The sequence below is a fragment of the Lepidochelys kempii genome, chromosome 4 (genome assembly GCF_965140285.1).
Source record: "Lepidochelys kempii isolate rLepKem1 chromosome 4, rLepKem1.hap1, whole genome shotgun sequence".
Classification (NCBI taxonomy): Eukaryota; Metazoa; Chordata; order Testudines; family Cheloniidae; genus Lepidochelys; species Lepidochelys kempii.
This window is the reverse complement of record NC_136383.1, coordinates 65,162,560-65,183,598: the sequence shown is the minus strand read 5'-3', so window position 1 is coordinate 65,183,598 and position 21,039 is coordinate 65,162,560. Positions and strand designations below refer to the sequence as shown.

Below are 21,039 nucleotides of genomic sequence, written 5' to 3'. Positions count from 1 at the left end.
AATTACATTACACTCCTTTAATTCTTTATTAGGAGAGTCCTGTATCAGCCACTCCATTGTCTTGTCAAGGATCGATGTCAGGCTGACAGGCCAATAATTAGCCGGGTCATGCTGTTTACCCTTTCTAAATATTGGCACAACATTAGCTTTCTTCCAGTCTTCTGGAACCTCCTAATTGCTCTAAGACTTACTGAAAATCAACCTTAATGGTCCAGCAATCTTCTCAGCCACCTCTTTTAAAACTCTAGGAAGCAAGTTATTTGGACACGCTAATTTAAAAATGTCTGACTTTAGGAGCTTCTGTTTAACATCCTCCAGAGATATTAGTGGAATTAAAAGAGCATTATCACCAGCATTTGATCAGACTATATCATCTGCTTTTCTCCCCAATTACAGAACAAACATATTTATTGAACAATTCTGCCTATTCTGCATTATTATTCATAATTCTACCATTTCCATCTAGTAATGGAACAATACCATTGTCAGAAGTTTTTGTTCCTAATATATTTAAAAAACTCCCTGGAAGATTTCTCCTTGTGTCCTCTTGCTTCCCTCATCAATTTTCTATAATTCCTAACTTCTGGTTTATATTCATTACTATAAACTTTCCCTTTCTTCCATTTGTTATATTTTATTTTTTATAGCTGCCTTCACTTCCCCTCTAAACCAGAATGGAAGAAGTACAGCCTTCTTCCTTGATTGCCTGACACTTCCCATTATAAGACCCTATTTTCCGTTGCTTATAACTTTGCCAAACTTTAATCACTTGAGCAGAAATTTCTCAGATCAGGTGTCTGCCTCAGGCAGAACTTTTCTGAATGTTTCAGCTAAAATGGTTTTGCCACTTCAAAGAACGAGATTGGAGAAAAGTGTTATTTTGCCTAGGTTAAACATTTGTACTATAATTTCTCTGAGAAGCTCTAGTGCCTCCACGCTTTGGAGCAAGAACTTGAAATTTGGTGGGGGTAGACGGGGCTGTCCTATTTTTGCCATTCGGGTGAAACAAACAGCCAAACCTGTCTAAGATACGAGCCTATGAACAGTGCCACCCAGAGGATTCAGGGGGCCTGGGGCAAAGCAATCTCAAGGGCCCCTTCCATAAAAAATAGTTCGTTTTGCCACCCCAAGCGTCGAAGAAAAAAGAAAAAAAAAGAAAACCCAAGTCATGCTGCCGAAGAAAGAAGAGGACAGGACGACACGCTGCCAAACTGCCACAGAAGACTGAAGCGGAGCGATTGAGCTGCCTCCGAAGTGCCGCCGCCGAGGAAGAGAGGGACTGAAAAACCCGCTGCCGAATTGTCACCCCTGCCCTGACTGCGGGGCCCAGGGCCTGAGGCAAATTGCCCCACTTGTTCCCCCCCCCCTCAGGGCGGCCTTGCCTATGAGAAAAATCACTGTTTTTTGACTTCCAGTAAAGATTTGTTAAGAGTTTGGAAGCTAAATTCTCCAAAGACTCTGTCAGTACTCCAGCATGCTCGAGCCAGGGCTGTACTTAAGGACTATCAGAATGGTTATACACAAGGGAGCCAAATTAAAGTTGCACAAGCAATCATAATTCTAGCATTTCCTAATTGCTGGGTACTTGACTTCACAACCACAACACTGTTGTTTTAATGTAGTGTTTTCAATGTGAATGTTTTTTTTTTTAAACTTAGTGTAACCTGTCTTAAAGTAACCGCTCTGCAACCCAGGAAAAAAAAAAAAAAAAATCATACGTTGCCTGCTATAAGTGGTCTTTCACTAAAATGTCAAACTAAAGTACTCTGGATACATTGAGGATATTTTAAAGTCTCATGCCATCATTATACTGCGAAGACTTTAAAACATAAGATGGCAGTAGATCCTATAGCATATACCAGTGATGGATCTGCCCCAGAGTAGCACTGGAGATGCTCCTCAATAATGCAGGTTTCATTGAACTGCATACGAAATATGCCATAAATACTGAGGGTAAAAGGAATTTACCATCATGAGACAGGCATAACCTAGCAAGAGATGTAGCTGACAAATTGGCAATGGGGGCAGCCTTTGGTATATGTAGTCTTATGTATAGTAATGATATAGTCCCCATACAGGCCCCCACTTTTGAAACAGCTCTGGCGCTGTTCAGCAGGCCTTCCTAAAACAGAATGTGACAAAGCTAAGAAGTGGGGCTAAGTGAAGTAGAACCTGTAGATTGCACTTTCACCAAGAAATGCGACTAACACCTCATGCACTGGGGACATAAACATTTAGATTGCTGATCATGCGGTTACTGGAAAAGATATAGGTGTACCCATTTTAATTTGAGTTTGCCTTCACTACATATGCAGAGATATAATACTTGAGTGGGTAAGTCTCTCTGGATATAATCTGACCTCATCCAGTAGTTCCAGAATAATTATGATCTACTTATGCTAATGCATAATATCTTCACTATTAATAAATCAATGAGATTTCTAATAATAAATACAAAAGGGAAATATTTAGTTTAATAAAGATTCATCTTAATTTTACCAGTCAGTAAGTCAATCTTATTTCCATCAAAAAAGAGCCTTTTATATTATTGTATACCCCATTCTTACTTTTCAATTAGTTCACAGGCTTCTTTCTTTGTGTAGTCTGCTTTGCTGGGATCAAGGTGACTTTGAAACCATTGCAATTTTTCTCCTACAGGAACAAAGTGTGTGTTAATTATTATTGTAGCACTAGCATAGACCAAAGCCTATCAATGTTCCTGCAATAAATCCCATTTTTCAGGGGTGTAAAATTCAGTCATAAAAATTTGCCTCACTATGGTACAAGTACAAGGTCTCAGTCTAGATATGAAATTAATACAAAGAATAGGTTTCATCCAGTTATTTTTAATTTGGAGGAGAAGGTAGAAGTTGTTTACAGATGTTTTTCATCCTCCTTTACTAAAAGAATAAATACATACATACATACCTAAATTGTTTTGAAGTACTAGAAATCAGGAAGAAAATGTTCAATTTATTTTTCTTAAAACACAACCCAATTTTTCAGCAATCAATATACACAGTATAATTTTTTCAGATAGTACAGTGCAGAGGAATTAGATGAACATCTTAAAAATTGTTAAAAAATTTTCTGTAAGTACTGCTTGTGAAATGTTTAAAAGTACCAAAAATCACTTTCAGATCATGTTATATTAAGACATGATGGGGGAGGGGGGGGACAGAATCACCATATTGGATCAATATCAAGATAATCAAATATGTAATGGAGAAACTGTCAAAATTAGCAACTTGGAGTTGCAGTCTGAGAAACTGGCCTGAGGCCTTTTCATTCCCTGATTAACAGATCTGCATAATTTAAGAGTAAAGTAAACTAACAAGGTAAAAATCAAACTCTTTAAAACACTGTATCAAACTGTGGTCTGAAATCTACCAGCCTTCCCAGTTGCTGCCTGGCATCTCTGCCAGTTCACAAACATCTACATGAGATGATACAAGTATAAACTTCGGAGAAGGCTACATCTAATCATATAGATTGACAAGACTTGGTGGTATTAATGAAATAAAGGTTTGTTCTGTAGTATGCCAAGTTGCCTACTGCTACAGTCAGCCACGTGATGAACTCCACATGTGTTGCAAAGAAGTGAAGTCAAGAAATCCCATACTCCTCTTAGCTCTGATTTCATTTGCAGTTGCCAGGTTGAAGTGAGAACATCCATGATATTCTTACAATTTTATACACTTTATTAATAGGCTATAAAGACAGTCCTTACCCCAAACAGAGAACAATTGGATAGAATTTCTTTTCCCACAAAAGTCTGTAAGACCTAAGTTATAGGACAAACCTTAATTTTGATTTCAACCAAATAGCTTATGATACTCACCTACAATACTCAGACGCAAGGCTTTTTCATTCTTCAACCTAAAAGACAAAGTGCACACTCCAGTCAACCATTTCCCAAGAGAAAAATCAATGGAAAAGCTGGGTGAAAACATGTTGTAGCACAATTCCACTTCTAAAACCTGCCAATGTCACAACTTCTGATTTCCCTTTTTATGTGAGAGCTCCAGGGCAACCAGTTAATTCAGATTTTAGTAAACTATTTCCAACATTTCGCTACTGCGTTGTTTAAAGAAATGGTGGAAGGGAGGTGAAGGCAGAGTAAAAAGACCTCTTGATATTTATTGGACCCTACAATATAACATTTTATTGTGACAAGTAGATATAAATAAGTGTTCTGATATCGTCACAAAGCCAGCCAATGGCTTTTACACTAAGATTTTCTTCATCTGTTCCCAAAGAGTTTTTCTCTTTCTCACTCTCTTTGAATTATGGGTTATATACTGAAACCTCATCAATGCTGAAGGAGGCATATATAACCTGTTGTTCAGTATTTGTTAAATACCCCACTCTAGTGGCTGGTTTACAAAAGATTCAAGTCGCCTAGAGCTACTACCCAAAGGAGCTGCTCAAGTACAGTAGTAGAGATTCATGATTTTACCCCTGGAGAGCTCAGTCCAATCCCCAGCAATGACCCACATCAGTCCTAATTTTGTTTCCAGCAAGACAGGTTAAAATATACAGAAGTGTTCTAATTATTGTTACTTCGGCACAGAAAAAACCATTATAATAATGGCAGATTAACACAGCAACGTTAAAGCTTTATTAGGTCTTTTAAAAACAGTATTACTCCGTGTGATGGAGACTCTCCAAAAGTTATACATGGGAGAAGAGTCTGATTAAAATATACAAAATAAAGGAGCAGATCCTCAGCTGGTATAAACTTATAGTGACACTGACTTCAGTAGTGCGAATGACAATTAACACGAGCTGAGGATCTGCCCCAAAATGCCTAGGGCATCCTCTACCTGGGATGGACACTCTTTTTGTGTAGTAGAGTCTAAATCTAAATAAATTAGTTTAGCAGGGGGTAGGAGAAGTTGAAGTTATTTTTATTTCTTTAAATATTTCACAAGTAAGAGCAATTTTATAAATGCCAGCTAAAAGATGAAAATGCTTAAAGAAAAATGAGTCAATGGAATTCATCTGAGTGTAGGATTTGCAGGATGAGCAGACTTTAAATTAGACAAATCTGGAATGTGATGAGCACAGAAAATGTAAAGGAAGGATTTAATATTAAAACAAATTAAAATGTGAGTTGTACCTAATGTTTGAAATAGAGACTGCTGTAGGAAAAGAGGGAAGGAGTGCAGTGCACAGAATTGGAAGCACGTGGTGAGAAGCAAAGCAAAGGGGGAGGATTTTGAAGGAGGAGAGCACAGAAAAAACAATCTCATTCCATCTGTAGGTAACAGCATGAAAAAAAGACACCAATGAAAGGAGAGGACAAAGGAAATAGCATGGGCAGATGATACAGTTTTTACAAAACAAAATTGTGTGCTTCAAATATTTTTAATAATACAAGTCAGCCCATTATTTTACATATTAGTTATAACAGAAGCTTTGCATTTTTATTTAGTCATCTTCAGTGTTTGCCATACCTTACATGATAACACATACAGACAATAGTGCATGTCTACGAAGTGTTGCCATGGAGAAAATTGGGACGTCAGACAGACAAGCAGCCTAACTAAAAGTGTAAGCTATATAGTTTCACCCTGCCTGTAAATGCTGCATATGAGGTACATGTTAGTTGGTAGTAGGTTACTATCCAAAAACCACTAAAAATTTTTGTTGTTTCTTTTTTTCAGGGGTGGGCAGGTGAGTGCTTGAATGCACACAGGCATTATTTATGTGTGTGCATTCATAGAAACTCTTCACATTAACAGATTTTCATGAAAAAAGTTAGCATAGAACACGTTATTTACATGATTGGCACTGTACTCTGCAAGAGGAGATTGGAGTGGGTAGAGGTTAAAGCCATGTAGATCCCAAATGAGAAAATATTAAACTCCTGGAAGGATATCACTTTCATTTTGTGAAATCACTAACAGGGGAGGGATGAGGGGACTTCTAGAAATTAAAGTAGCATGTTCAAGTCAATAGCTTAACACAAGGAATTCTTCCAGTGAACATTAGGGCTTGTGGAAGTTGTTGCAGTGACAACAAAGGAGCTTTTATCCACAAAACTAGCAGCTTTCTCAAACTGGTCCACCATTCTGAATGCAGGATTGAGCCATGAGGAACTTCACAAGTGAGAGCTTGTGGGAATGAGAAACAGTTGCCCATCACAACAGGCTGCAGTCTGATAAAAATGCACACAAGTTAGCCACTCCAACAGTCCCCTCCTCGTGTCTTAAGGTATGTCTACACTGCTGTTAAACACCTGCAGCTGCATGTGTCAGCTGACTTAGGTTCACAGGGCTTGGGCTATCTGTGGTTGTTTAACTGCAGTGTAGACATTCGGGCTCGGGTTCCAGCCTGGGCTTTGGGACCCTGCAAGGGGGGAGACTGAAAAGCAGCGGTAAAGGTGATGGCTTTTTTTTGTTTGCAATATGGGTATTACCCAATATTATTATTAATTTGTACTATTGTCATACCTATGAGCCCTAGACATGGACCAGGACCCAATTGTGCTAAGCGCTGTACAAACTCAGAACAAAAAGACAGACAGCATATGGTGGATGGCGAAGAGATGAAACTGAGATTCTACTCTGAAAATTGAGACTAAACTTTGGTTCTACTCTGCAAGTTCCATGTTTATGTCTCAGATTCCATGTCAAGAGGTTTTTTCTCTCCTATAAATTCCATCCCTGGCTCCAAAGGTTAAGCTGGGTTCTTTGATCCTACCTTAAAAACTACAGTTGAGTGGATAAATTTTCCTTCGCTTCCTGTTTCAGGCTGTTAAACAGCTGCTGTTCCCCCCCAACCCATACCCCACCCATACCCAACTACGTTTGCGAAGCTCTGGGCTGGGGTGAGGGATGAGGCTATGGGGTGCAGGAAGGGGCTTGGGATTTGGGGGGGCTCAGCACTGAGGCAGGGGATTGGGGCAGGGGCTTACCTCAAGTGGCTCCCAGTCAGCGGGGGTGCTAAAGCAGGCTTCCTGCCTGTCCTGGCACCGCAGACCGAGCTGCGCCCTGGAAGCAGCCAGCAGCAGGTCCAGCTCCTAGGCAGAGGTGTGCAAGCAGCTCTGCACGGCTCTCGACTGCAGGCACCACCACCCCCAGCTCCTGTTGGCCAGTTCCCGGCCAATGGGAGTGCAGAGCCGGTGCTTGGGGCAGAGGCAGCATGAGGAGCCTCAGTCGGTCACCACCACCACCCCCCGCCTAGGAGCCAGACCTGATGCTGGCTGCTTCAGGGCACAGTGTAGTGTCAGAACAGGTAGGGACTAGCCTGCCTTAGCTGGCCAGCACCATCGACAGGACTTTTCATGGCCCGGTCAGCGGTGCTGACCAGAGCCGCCACGACCCAGTGCTGGGTCACAACCCGCAGTTTGAAAACCACTGACCTAGGGCCACAGGGAAGGCAGTTCAGGGGACTGGGGAGAGAGTGCAGAGGGCTGGGTTGCAGCCAATGCATAGGGGACAGACTATGTGGGGAGGACTGGTGGCAGTCCCTGAATGGGGGATAGAGACCAAGGTACAGTCCGGAGATGAAAGGGTTGAGTGCTGGGGGACTGGGTGCTGAAGGCAGTTGCTGGGAGGTAGTCCCTAGGTGGGGGAATGAGTGCATGGGGGCCATTCCTGGGTGGGGGACTGGATTCCGGAGGTGGCAGTCCCTGGGGAAGAAGGGCGTCAGTTCTGCCCTGGACAGGGCACCCTGTCTCTGCATCGCAGGCACGTGTCCCAGCCCAGTATTGAGGGGGAGGGTCTTGATGCTGGGGGGGATAGTCTCAGGGGATTGGGTGATAGAGGAGCATTCTCTGGCTGGGAGGGGTGGGGGGCAGTCCCTGGATGGAGGGTCTGGGTGCATGAGGAGCAGTCCCTGTCTTGGGGGGCACTCCACACCAGGCAGGGCTCCTGAGCTTTGCAGGCAGGCTCCGGGTGCTCAGCCCAGCCGTGCCGCCAGCAGCAGTTTAGAATCTAGGGTGGCAATACACCATGCCATGACACCCAAATTAATTAATTTTAAGAGTTAATGTTTTCACTTATTTTGCTCATTTAAAATACTCTTGGTAGACATTTGCCAGTGTTGAAATGAAAGGTATTATATCGGGCTGAATCGTATTGTTAAATACTAAGCCTTTTTTGGTAGATAGTGTGTGGACGTGGCCCGTGTAACACACAGAGAGCTGCATATGCAGCCCGCAATGGTAAATAGGTTGAGAACCGCCTGTGGCTCATGAGCCACAATTTGGCCACCCCTGCTCTACAGTGCAGACAAATGCAATAATTCCCTGGCAACAGTGACATGAATAGTCGCTATCAAGCTAAAATAGCTTTAGAATTATTCAGTAGAACTGCAAAGCTGCCCAAGACCCTAAAGGTCTATATAGAGAGTAAGAAAAGTATTTTTGGCAGTACATACCAGAGGCATGTTATTTTTAATAAAACATAGGGGAGAGAAGAGGGTGCATGTCATAGGTGCCAATTCTGTGGGTGCTCCAGATCTGACAAATCAGACTCCTGAAAAGGGTACAGTGATCTGTAGAGGTTGAGAACCACTGACTTCTAGCATTATTCTGGTTCCAGGTCTCACTGCCTGGAGGACCCACTCACAATAGAAGGGTCCATCACTACAGAATTGGGATTCAAAGGCATTCTGCCTGCACTATAATACAGAGAGCCTCAAAGACACTTTAGTGAGTGCAGATTCTCCCAAACTGCATAGTGTCAGGAGACAGAAGCACTTCATAAAACTTCTCTAAGACATTTTTGTGCACTGTAGTCACTTCAGCACATCAGCCAGATAATACTTACCAGTGTTTGTTGCCTTGGGAACAAGCGTCGGCAAGTACTGTTGTCTGGTTTGTTGAATTATATTATAGTCTAATTAGGTCAGTCTATTGCTACATCTTCCTCTGCTAGCTGTAGAAGGTATTCCTGTGCTTGGAGGGCTACAATGACCTCTCATTATTGCAATATGAAAGGTGTCAGGCAGATAAATTGCTGGTTTGTCTCCTGCATTCTGACACATGTGGCAGGGTTTCCTATATCAGGTGCAGCACAGATATGCTCATGTAACCTTTAACAGGTGCCTAAGGCTTTGTTGACAGGACAAAGGTTTACTGGTAATACTATACAACCCTCCCTATTTACTCCCAATATAAAAGTGTCTTTTCTTGGTTTAGTTTAAACCTGTTCCCAAACAACAATAGCTAAACTGAAAGAAGGAGCACACATACCAAATCAGAGTGTCTATACCAGATTATACTGGTATAATCATATCAGTTTAAATTCACACCTTAATTTATACCAGGATAATTTTCCTCTGTAGACAAGCCTCAGACTGGGCAAAGTAGGTCTAAGATCATAATGCAGTCTCAATCTGATACTGATGGCAGTGGCAGTCTTGTGCATTACTTACAGTTCACTCGCGGTCATTCTACAGCATTTTTACTTTTCTAGTATTTGTTACTTTCTCCACTGCATACTTAATTGATGTTTGCAAAGTACAGTGAAATCCTTGGTTGGCAGGCATAAGAGACAAGTATAATTTTAGTTGCATCTATATACACTGCACCGGCACCTCTATTTGAAGATTTCCATTTCCAAACCGATATTATTAGTTGGGCCTTTGGTTTTACATAAACATTAATTAAGCCCTAGAACGAAGATACCTGACAATTTTTTAAAAGCGTGGAACATATATTTTATCTATTTAAAAATGCTAAGACAGCTATGAAGATCCATGAGTTCCAGTCTCTAGGATTTCAGCCACTTCTCATTTCACATCTGTTCTCTCTACACAGAGCTTGTACACACTACCACTTATGTCAGCATAACTTCTGTCAGTCAGAAGGGTGTGACTAAGCCACACGCACACCCCACCCTCCGAGCAATGCAAGTTACACTGACCTAAGTGCCAGTGTGGATAGTGCAATGTCGGTGGGAGAGCTTCTCCCGCTGACATAGCTACCGCCGCTTGTGCAGGTGCAGTGATTATACTGACAGGAGAGCTCTCTCCCAACAGCATAGAGCGCCCTCACCAGACGCACTGCAGCTGTGCTGCGGTAGTGCTTCTAGTCTAGACTAGCCCATACCATATGCGGGCTTATGGCACTCACTGCTACAGGGGGAAAACGAGAAGTACTAGGCTGAGGAGAGCTGGCTGACATGAGCAAGAAAGGAAGAAGCAGACACAATAAGGAAGCACAGGCAGAAGACAGCAGCACAAATTCAGGAGACTCAGTTAAATAAACCGCAATAAGCTATTTTTTAAAGAGTGGCATTTTATTGAAGTGGGAGTTTCACTTAAACCTGCACAATAGAATACTAGTTTTCAAATATTTTACAATTATTTATTTCAATTGTCTTGCTCCTAAATTAGTTTTTAAAAAACCCTAACCTACACATATACCATTAATTCAAATCATGGTTAGAACACCATAGTTCTTAAACACAAATATTGGAAAGAAAGGAAATTCATAGTCAGAATTCCACAAATATCCTTAACTCAGCCATAAAACCCTACTTCTGCGCGTGGTTCCACAAGAAGCGTGGTTTCCGTAACACTTAAAGCACATACTCTGGAAACAAAACCAAATTAAACCCAAGGGTAGTATGTAGTCATATTCTGGTTATTGTTACTCTATTTATTACCATCACTTACAGCCTGTGATGGGGCAGACAGGCCCCATGCTGGCAAGGAGGGGATTGATGAGGGTCTGTAGTCCCAATTGGCCCTGCACCTCTATACCTGTAGCAGATGTCAGGAGAGAGGAGGGGAATTAAAAGGAGGTGGCCCAGCTCAGTTTGGGGTTGACAAGGAAAGAGAGCAGCGCTCTACTCCTCTTGGTAAGGGAAGCCTTGTTTCAAGCAAGAGTCTGAGAGAGCTTACTGCATGGATGAACCTCCAAGCAGATGGGACAACCAGCCCAGAAAGACTAATTAAAAGGACTGGTTGCATGAAGAGAAATCCTGGGCAGGGTGGGGTGTGACTCTGTCAAAGACTTAGAATCACAGAATCATAGAATATTAGGGTTAGAAGCAATGTTCGCTCTAATTTTTGACAGGCCGTGTGCGCAAAAAATTTCTTCTGTGCAAATTTTTGTGCGTGCGGTGTTTTTCCATTTGCAAGGGGTTTATACACACACGTGCACAGCTTAGAGGGAACAGTGGTTGGAAGAGACCTCAGGAGGTGATCTAGTCAAATCCCCTGCTCAAAGCAGGACCAACACCAACTAAATCATCCCAGCCAAGGCTCTGTCAAACCGGGCCTTAAAAGCCTCTAAGGATGGAGATTCCACCACTTCCCTAGGTAACCCATTCCATTGCATTGGAACTTCTCAGATTACCCTGGATTTGAGTTTGTAATATTCATTTGTCTTTTGGACTCTAATATCCTGGAAGAGATGGAGTTAAAGTGTGACCTGCCTGAAGGGCAGAGTCATGGGAAGACGTGGACCACTGGAGGACTAGTGTGGCTGTTGGGGTGCCAGATGGGGAGAGAGCTGCCAGAAGGCGCTGCAGCGGTGAGTCCACTCTTTTTTACATTGAAGTTTAATTTTCCTGGTTGGTTACTATTGTCTCATAACCCTAATAACATTTAAATATAGTAGTTCGTGAAAAGCCAGATTAACTGTCCTGGTCATCTCTAATCATACATTTAATAGATAAAATGTGCAGTAGCAGAGAATCTCCCAGAGCTGTTCTAAGAATATATATTGGCATTTAAAATGCCAACAAGCAGACCTCCAAAGCACGAAGCAACCCTAAAAAAAAGTTCCCAGCTTGAGGAAAAGATTTGTTCCCAGAAGAGAGAGGCTGTTATGCCAGGAGATCAGATTACCATGGCACAAAGGAGTTTCAGCAGTAGGGACAATCAGAATTCTTCACCAAATGTTCTACCCTGCCTGCACTAGGCAAACTCTATCCCTCTCACCACAGTGCCCTTGGCTAGCCCCACAGAAGGGGGGTGGGGGAAGATCTCATAAAACAGCAGGATAAAAGATGCAGGGACCACCTCTAGAGATGAATTATTCAGGCTCTATTCTCATTCAGTCTTTCCCTCCTTTTGCAAGGCTACAAAATATGCCAGCTATCTTGGCGTTTTCTGTCATCTGGACACTTGTAGTAAGAAACAGAATCTGAACCAAACTTATTGTCAATGTCAACTTGTAGTAGATTCAAACCAGGTGAAAAGCTCCATGTCAATTACCAGTCACGTGTTAATCAGACTCATTTTAAAAAGTACTTTGGTAAATAGATTGATAGTGTAAGTAAAAGTTCTGAAAATAATCTGGCAGAATTTGGCATTACGTTCAAGTTTTATGCAATGATCTTACATTTTAGTTAATCCTGTTTACTTAATCCTGTCTCTGTGCAAGGGCATTGACTAGATGATCTCTTCAGGTCCCCTCCAATCCTACATTCCTATGATTCGGTACCTTGACTTTCTAATAAATCAGGTTGTCTAATTTAATTTTACATTATTCCTGTGCTGAAGCTTCTATCAGCTTCCAAGCAATGTTATTCTACACACTAACAGTCTCACTATTAGGAAATAATGCCTAATATTCAGCCTAATTATCTTTGTTTTAAATTCATCTTATTAATTACTCCTAGTTTTAACCACTTACCAAAAAAGGTTCCAAATTTCGTGTTCCCCACTTTCCTGAAATTCAGACTCAAAATAATACTTTTAAAAAACACAGAATTAGTCTCCCTTTCCCCCACATTGAATAACATCAGTAAAAATTAACTCACTTTTCCTTTTTTTCCTGTTTGTGTGCTTCTCTCGTAAGCTGAGCAGCCTTTCTGCTGTAAGGATGGATGACTTTTTTCTCTTGCCCTCCTCCTCTGCCCTTTGGTACTTTTGGCTGAAATGAAACACAACAAGGAATAAAATGAGACACTTTTCAGTTTCCTTCACAAAGTGTCTCATAAGCTACTGCAACCAGAGTAAAAGACTGCTCAAAGGGAAGCCAGCAGCACCTTATCTTGAGTGACTCTCTTTGAAAGAGCATGCATTGACACCTCAGAAGGTCCAAAATTCATACAGTGGGTTTAGGTGGGCTTGTATAAGTTATATTCTTGTTACTCCTTGTGTTACTGAGAATAATAAAATGCAGACTCCCGAGTTCAGATTCCAACACAGCACATGCAATATGAAAATCAGGCATACAAACTGATGGCTGAAGCAAGCATGCAGTTATAACACACATCAACTCTGAACTAAAAAAAGATAAAATTTGTTACAGGCTGCTACTCTTCTACAAACAGAAAATACCTTCCTTCTTACAGAGCTCAGTGGTGAGGAAACTTTAAATTACCTCTCCTAACAAGGATGCAATTTCCAGTATACCCTAATTTAAACTTTGCCCAACTGACGGCTCCATTTCAACCCTTATCAGGAACCCATTTAACTTGCACAGAAGGAACCAGATTGCAGCTGCCACCCACAGAGACTACATGTCATTTTTTCTTTTCTTTTTGCGAATACAGACTAACACGGCTGTTACTCTGAAACCTGTCAAAATACAATGCTCCATCTTGGTCACTTCTGTACTAAAGGACTTTTACAAATAGAGATAAAGTTATAGCTTTCTGCAGTGTCAGTGACTCAAGTGCATTTGTATATGTTCTAAAGAAAAACATCTTAAACATTCGGGTAACAGGAAGGGGCTCTTTTTGAAAAGGAATACATCGCAAGCCTCATCCCCACACCACTCCATTTCTCAGTTCTCAATTTTTTGTTGTTGGTTTTTTTGTTATGAAGTTTGAAGGTTGCCCCAAAAAATTAATGGAAAGACTACTAAGGACTGTGATATTGAGGAATATATAGGGAAGAAAGAAAACAAGAGTAAGCTTGGTCATAAAGTAGTGATCCTGCACTAGTGTTCACAAGTTTATTACTGTGATGATTTAAATTTGCATACACTGCTTCCTCTAGCACTTCTTGAGAACACACCCTGAAGCTCCACTAATTTAAAGAAGGTATTAATAGCCAACTATTGTTGCTCATGTGACTTCAGCCCAATTTCATGCCAAACTGGAAGCAACAGCAACATAAACAAGGCAGCTTTTTTTGTTTTGTTTTTTTTTTAAATCATGCCATAAGCGGCAAGGAATTTTCCTCTTGAATCTTACGCACACCACTGTGCCATAATAACTTACTCCTGGCCAAAGAGCAAGTTATATTGTATTCTATTTGATTACATATATACAGGGCACTTAAAAACATACTGCAACATGAACTTGTTTTGTAACATCACAGAAAAACAAACATAAATAGGAAGCTCTGTAGTTTCCATTGTTGGGGGCATCACAACGTGGATCAGGCAGAATCTGTACTAATGAACTGCTGTATATGCATTCCAAATCTAGCTTGAGGGCTTCAACACCCCCTGCTACCACACAAGTGACATTAGCATCAGGTGATCAACTACACACTTGCATGCTTCTGTCCTAAGTCACCCTGCTGCGTAAGGGCCAAGAAGATAAAACATAGGAGAAATTAAATGTTTAAAACCAAGAGATGACCAGAACCCATGGTGCTGAACTCATTTTTAATATCTATTTTCAAAATCTGAAACAAAAAGTTTTTCTGGCTTTGAAATGGAATTGCAGTTTGATGGCCTTATTCTAGTCCACATCACAAAAATGTGATGCAATTTGGCACAGCCTTCTACCCACAAGACTGGAACAGAAATTTTTCAGTTTAGGATTGCAGTTTCTAAACAGAATAGTGGTGGGAAGTCTAGAAAAACATAGATAATTGCTCTCGTCAAGTCATTGCTAACAATCCTAGACTCATTTGCCCATCCAGTTCAGAAACACACTGAAATACAACTGTGAAACAGCAATACACATACAAGCAGACTACTTGCTCAAAACTTGAGCCAAAAGTGTCCAGAAAAACAGATACGTTTCAGTTGCTGTACCTTGATCAACAATGCAGAAAGTACAAATTAAAAACTTTCACCAAACGCTTTCATATCTATTTATCTTAACTAATTCATCCAGACAGATACTCCTTGCCCTGCAGATACTCCTTGAAATGGACTGATTCAGAAGCAGTTAACATATTTACTACCACTTGTTATTTTTTCATTCTCCCTGTTTGGTATGCGTCTTCTACAGATAGAGAAGACCTCTAGCTGCAATCCTGTTTGTTATGTTCATTTAACTTTTGTTTGTTTATAGTCTCTATAACAGAATGATTTTCTGTCCTGTTGATTTAACGTAGAAAAGGAAAGAACCAATTTACTACCTGAGCATTTACAGAACACTGATCCTATTCCAACTTCTGCAACATGTTTTAAATTGCCTTTTCTGATGATAGAACAGCTTAAAAAATGGCCTGGTTAAAGAACCTGCAATTAATGGAAGAGTTTTTAAAGTACGCTCTGCTGTACAACAGCAGATTTTATTCACGGCTAGAATCAAGAATTACTAAATTTTTTTTTAAGTGGAGAAAGAAAAGTTTGCAAATTGGAATGTATGTCAGTGGACACCATTAAATATGACAATGTATAATTTTATTACACTAGTTTCCCTAGTCCCCACACTTACAGTAGGAAAATCAAATACACCTGCTGAATTTGCACATGCCAAACTGCAGGTACAACTCTGGGGGCGGGCTATAAGGCTATTTTGAATATTTGGCCTTGAAAGCTAAAATACCTATTTTAGAGGAATTCCCCATAAGCATATAAACAAAATAGATTATTATCTTGACTTTAGTAAAGCTTTTGATACTGTCTCACAGGAACTTCTCACAAACAAACTAGGGAAATGCAACCTAGATGGAGTTACTATAAGGTGGGTGCAAAACTGATTGGAAATCCATTCCCAGAGTGTAGTTATCAGTGGTTCACAGTCACGCTGTAAGGGCGTAACGAGTGGGGTCCCGTAGGGATCAGTTCTGGGTCCAGTTCTGCTCTATACCTTCATCAGTGGTTTAGATAATGACATACAGACTACACTTACAAAGGGTGAAGACAATACCAAGCTGGGAGGGGTTGCAAGTGCTTTGGAGGATAGGATTAAAATTCAAAATGATCTGAACAAACTGGAGAAATGGTCTGAAGTCAATAGGATGAAATTCAATAAGGACAAATGCAAAGTACTCCATTTAAGGAACAACCAGTTGTACACATACAAAATGGGAAATGGCTGCCTAGGAAAGAGTACTGTGAAAAAGTATCTGGGGGTCAGAGTGGACCACAAGCTAACACTGTTGCAAAAAAAAGCGAACGTCATTCTGGGATATATTAAAGGAGTGTTATAAGCAAGGCAAGAAGCAATTCTTCCACTCGACTCCCCGCTGATTAGGACTCAGCCTGAGTATTGTGTCCAGTTCTGGACGCCACATTTTAGGAAAGATGTGAACAAACTGGAGAGAGTCCAGAGAAGAATGACAAAAATTATTAAAGACCTAGAAAACATGACCTATGAGGGAAGACTGAAAAAATAGGGTTTGTTTAGTCTAGAAAATAGAAGATTGAGAAGGGAGATGATAACAGTTTTAAAGTATGTAAAAGATTGTTACAAGGAGAAGGAAGAAAAATTGTTTTTCTTAACCTCTGAGGATAGGGCTTAAAGAAGCAATGGGTTTAAATTGCAGCAAGGGAGGTTTAAGTTGGACATTAGGAAAAACTTCCTATCAGGGTGGTTAAGCACTGGAATATATTGCCTAGGGAGGTTGTGGAATCTCCATTATTGGGGATTTTTAAGGGCAGGTTGGACAAACACCTCTCAGGAATGGTCAAGATAATACTTTGTCCTGCCTTGAGTGTAGGGGACTGGACTAGATGACCTCTCAAGGTCCCTTCCAATCCTATGATTCTATGACTTAAACCATTTGGACTGCTTACATTAGGCATGTAGAAAAACTCAGCAGAATAGAAAGTAAGACTTACACCTAAACCTTACTCCTTTTTTTGTAATAAAAATATATATGCAACAGTATTTCTAATTGTTATTAAAGGAGTAAAGATTTTGAAAAGAATATAGTCCCAGGGTATACCAAGTTATGCTATAGATTTATTAGTTCTCTTATCCTGTAGTATGTTGAGGTAAAACAATATTTTTATGAATACAGCTGAAATAAATTATCTATTACGAAATGTATGCATTGCACAGCTTTGTATATTAAACACAAACTTTGCAAGTTTGTACTTTTAATAATATGGTGTAGCAACAGACTCCCAACCCTATCTAAGCAACTTGGATATTTAATTTCTATTAGAAATCAGTAGGGATTATATGTCCAACACCCCCACCTGATTTTGAAAAAAATCTCATCTATATAGTCTTCATATTGAGCTAAACAAGTCTATATTTTGGTATTTTAATATGCTGGAAATGAATCGATTGAAAAGAGGCGTAGCAAGGGCAGCATGTTAGGATCTCCTGATTACTTGTTATTTTGGTCTTTGTTTGTATATATATTTTCAAATTGCAGCGGGGAAGGTTAAGAGTGGGTGTGCCGGGTAAGGCAGGTGGAGCGAACAGCGGGTAATGAAGGACTGTCTGGCCGCAGGGGAGCGGCGGGATCCCTTCAGTGAATTCTTTGCGGAGTTCCCAGGCTTGACTGACTTCAAAGCGCAGAGTAACCGTAAGGGAAAGTAGATTGGTGCAGGGCACCAGGTGGAGGACCCTGACACACAGAGGCAACGAACGACCCTTCCAGACACCCCAACGCCCCCGCTCCAATGTAACCTGCCAGCAGCCCCACGGCTCCTCCCTGCCTCCAGCACGGGCTTGAGCCCGCGTTAGAGGTAGGCAGAGGGGCCCGTGACGCGGGCGCTGGGGAAGGCACCTGCCCACGGGGAAGCTCCTCGCTCGCTCCCCGGACAGGCGGCGAGGCACCGCGGTTCTGCGGCGAGCGCGGACGTGTTGGGCTTCGATGTTTGTGCACGTGGCTCCGCACGTGCTGGTTCCCCCGCAGGGGCCGAGCGCCACGGACCCTGGTGTCGCCCCGGCGCGGGTGCTGGTGCCTCGCACAGACCCCGCTGCTCACCCCGGCCGCTCTGCGCGCCCCCCCCGCTGAGCTGGGGCCCGGCAGCGCAACAGGCGACACCCCCGCACTCACCATGGCGCGTCCGCCGAGCGAGCGGCGCAGGCAGGCAACGGCGACCCGTGCGTGGCGCGGGGGAGGGGGGCACCTCTGCAAAAGCCGGAACTGGGCGTCCGGTCCGCCGGGAAAAGAGCCCGGCTCGGTGCCTCGCTCCCGAGCGTCCCGTTCCGCCCGCTCTCGGTGATTCCGGCGCCGCGTCCCGGTCCTCGCCAGCGTCCCGGGCGCGTCGCCCCAGCGGGGGAGGGGCCCGCCCTTCCTGCTCACCCCCAGCCGCGCGCTACCCAGAACAGGGCTGGAGGAAAAAGCAAGTCACAACCCCGTGCGCGGGTGTGGGCCAGCTCCGGCCCGCAGAGCACCGTTTTCCTCGAAAAAAATCTCAAAAGGAAACCAAGATTTATTAAGGACGTTGTGGGAAACTGTTGCCACTTGACTGATCCCCCATCAGGAGCAGCAGTTGATAATACAGTAATAATGGCCGAAAGCAAATGTGTCCTTAACACTAGCAAACAGACCGAGGAAGTCAGCAGTTCTCAGTGCTTTACTTCCGCACTAAAAAAATAAAAATTCTGTGCACAATATTTTAAAATTCTGCAAAATTTTATTTATCAAATAAATGTGGAGGGCTCCAGCATCGCATTGGGGTGCATAGGCCACTATGTTACGAATTATACCTGATAGGACACACACACAACTGCTGCGAATTATACCTGATAGGTCATGCACAGTTCGAATCTAGGCTGAGGCACATAAACAAAGTCCACAACTGCAGAGTTCCCAAAAACACCAGGTTTATTACCCTCGAGCGTGGTGCCCCCCTGCTAGCCAGGAGGGGACCCCGAATACAGATTATACAAAGGTTATATACTTTTTAGCAAAGCATGTTGCCCTCGTGCATCGGAAACCTTAGCCAATAAAAAAAACCCTTTTCTTACCTACCACCTATCCCTCCTGCTAAACTAGTATGTTAATTACACAGCATGGTCCTAAAGCAATGCATCAGTAACTTTTATTATCAGGATGGGAGGCCTCACGTCAAAGGCCAGGAGATAGGGAGTTAGGAACAGACAAAGAACAGATACCGGGAGTCAAGGCAGGCTGGAGACAAGGAGGAGGATTTTCACAGGAATGCAGTATCTAAGGAACACTCCTTCTGGTGCATGATGTGCTTGCTTTTAGACAATGGTGGGCCCCAAACCAAAATGGAGTCACATGTGCTAACTTTTCCTTAACAACTGGCTGCACAGAGATGGGTGATCACTGTGCAGCCCCCCCCCCCCCCCCCCCCAAGGACTCAATGGTGAGGCTGAACCCAACCCTGACCAGGCCTGCCCCAGAAACACCCCAGGGCGCTGCCCCTCTGTGCCAGGTGCGGGCAGGCAGCCTCAGCAAAGCAGGATGCAAGTGTGGAGGGGCTTAGTGTGTGGGGATCCAGGTGTAGGTTGTGGGTTTTGTGTGGGGCAATCTGGGTGCAGGTGACTCAGTGGAGGATCTGGGTGCACGGGCTTGTTGGGATGATCTGGATACAACGGTAATTGGACTGGCTGGGATGATTTATTTGGGGATTGGTCCTGCTTTGAGCAGGGGGTTGGACTGGATGACCTCCTGAGGTCCCTTCCAACCCTGACATTCTATGATTCTATGCAGGGGAGTCCAGATGAAGGTGGTTGTGGCTCAGCAAGGGGGTCTGTGGGGGATAGAGCTTGGCAGGGGGGTCTGGGTGGGGTGGGGCTCAGCAGGGAATAAAGATGTGGGGGAGTAGGGCTCTGTGGGATGGGGATCCAGGTGCAGCTGGTTGAGGCTTGGTGGGGTGCAGATCCTGGTGTGGGTGGCTCATTGGGGTGGTCCAGGTGCAGGGGGAGTGGGGCTCATTGGGGTGCAGGAGGGTTCTGAGGCTCTGCAGGAGGGTCTGGGTAAGAGGGGGTCTGGATCCATGGAGCTTAGGCGGATGGGGGAGCATTTCCCTATACAGGAATCTTTACCCCCTGCAGCCGAGGAGCAATGGGTGCAGGAAGTTGAGGGAGGGGAGTTCGCAGAGCTTCCTGCGGCTGAGGGAGAAATCTGGGGGTGGGTCTGACCCAGCCCTGGATGCAGTGCAGGGGAAGAGGAAGTCCTGTCTCCCTAACCCAGCTGGAACGAGCAGCTGAGCCCAGCACAGGGTAGGAGCCACCAACCAGGTTTTCCCCAGTCCCACCCTCTGCCTCACAATAATTTACCTCTCTGCGTCTGCCCTAAGCACCTAAAACATATTGCTGGGGAGGAATGCATGACTGCTCTTGTGACTTCCCTTTACTTCCCTGTCAGAAAGTCATTTTTTCTGCAGGGAAGCAAAGAAATCTGCAGGGGACATAAATTCTCAACATGTGTAGTGGCACAGAATTCCTCCAGGAATAGTGCTTCCACACAGCAACACAGTTCAGTGCCCCGGACCCGCATGCAGGCAGTCAGGTCAGCCAGATTTCAGCCTCTTCTCACACCTGGCCCCAGGTCATTTAATGAGGTGACTATTCTTTCTGAATGTTTGGGATTGAGGGACTACTATAATGCCGCTTCTAAGTCCCAAAATAGCTCACTGGGTTATAGGTCCTATCACAAAACATAAATGCCAACAACCATGACTGGCTCTCTCCACCAACCAGTGGATAGAGTCCAGAAGTAAAAGTTTTAAAATATTTAATTTCTTACAGCCTTAGTTTACCCATTTGTGATATGGGGATGATAATAATACCCATCTGTGTAAAGTGCTTCAAACATATAGCATTTAAATAGCATTTTCAAACTAAGTACTACCAGGGGTGCTGGAGCAATTTTTATAGTGGGGGTGCTGAGAGCCATTGAATCGTAAATCCCTATATATGACAGAAACCACTTCAAGCCAGGGATGCAGCAGCACCCCCAGCACCCTTAGTTCCGGCATCTATGAGTACTACTATAACATTCGTCAGGTATGTCAGAAGAGCATCCTGATAGATTACTTTGGCAACATTATGCCAAGAC

General features: G+C 43.1%; 1 protein-coding gene across 3 annotated transcripts in view; it reads right to left on the bottom strand.

The window, feature by feature from the left end:
• The window catches only part of TMA16 (translation machinery associated 16 homolog), a 56,662-nt gene extending 38,429 nt beyond the window's left edge, over nt 1–18,233 (bottom strand). For all 3 annotated transcript variants that reach the window (XR_012158610.2, XR_012158611.2, XM_073341535.2), the window contains exons 1-4: nt 18,061–18,233; nt 12,729–12,841; nt 3,842–3,879; nt 2,568–2,652 (exon numbers count right to left, since the gene is read on the bottom strand). Coding sequence is in view for 1 of the 3 variants with exons in the window: in XM_073341535.2 (XP_073197636.1) it covers nt 2,568–2,652; nt 3,842–3,879; nt 12,729–12,841; nt 18,061–18,063 (239 nt within the window). In the remaining 2 variants the exon portion in view is untranslated. The remainder of the gene's footprint in view (nt 1–2,567; nt 2,653–3,841; nt 3,880–12,728; nt 12,842–18,060) is intronic.
• Nucleotides 18,234–21,039: the final 2,806 nt, after the last annotated feature.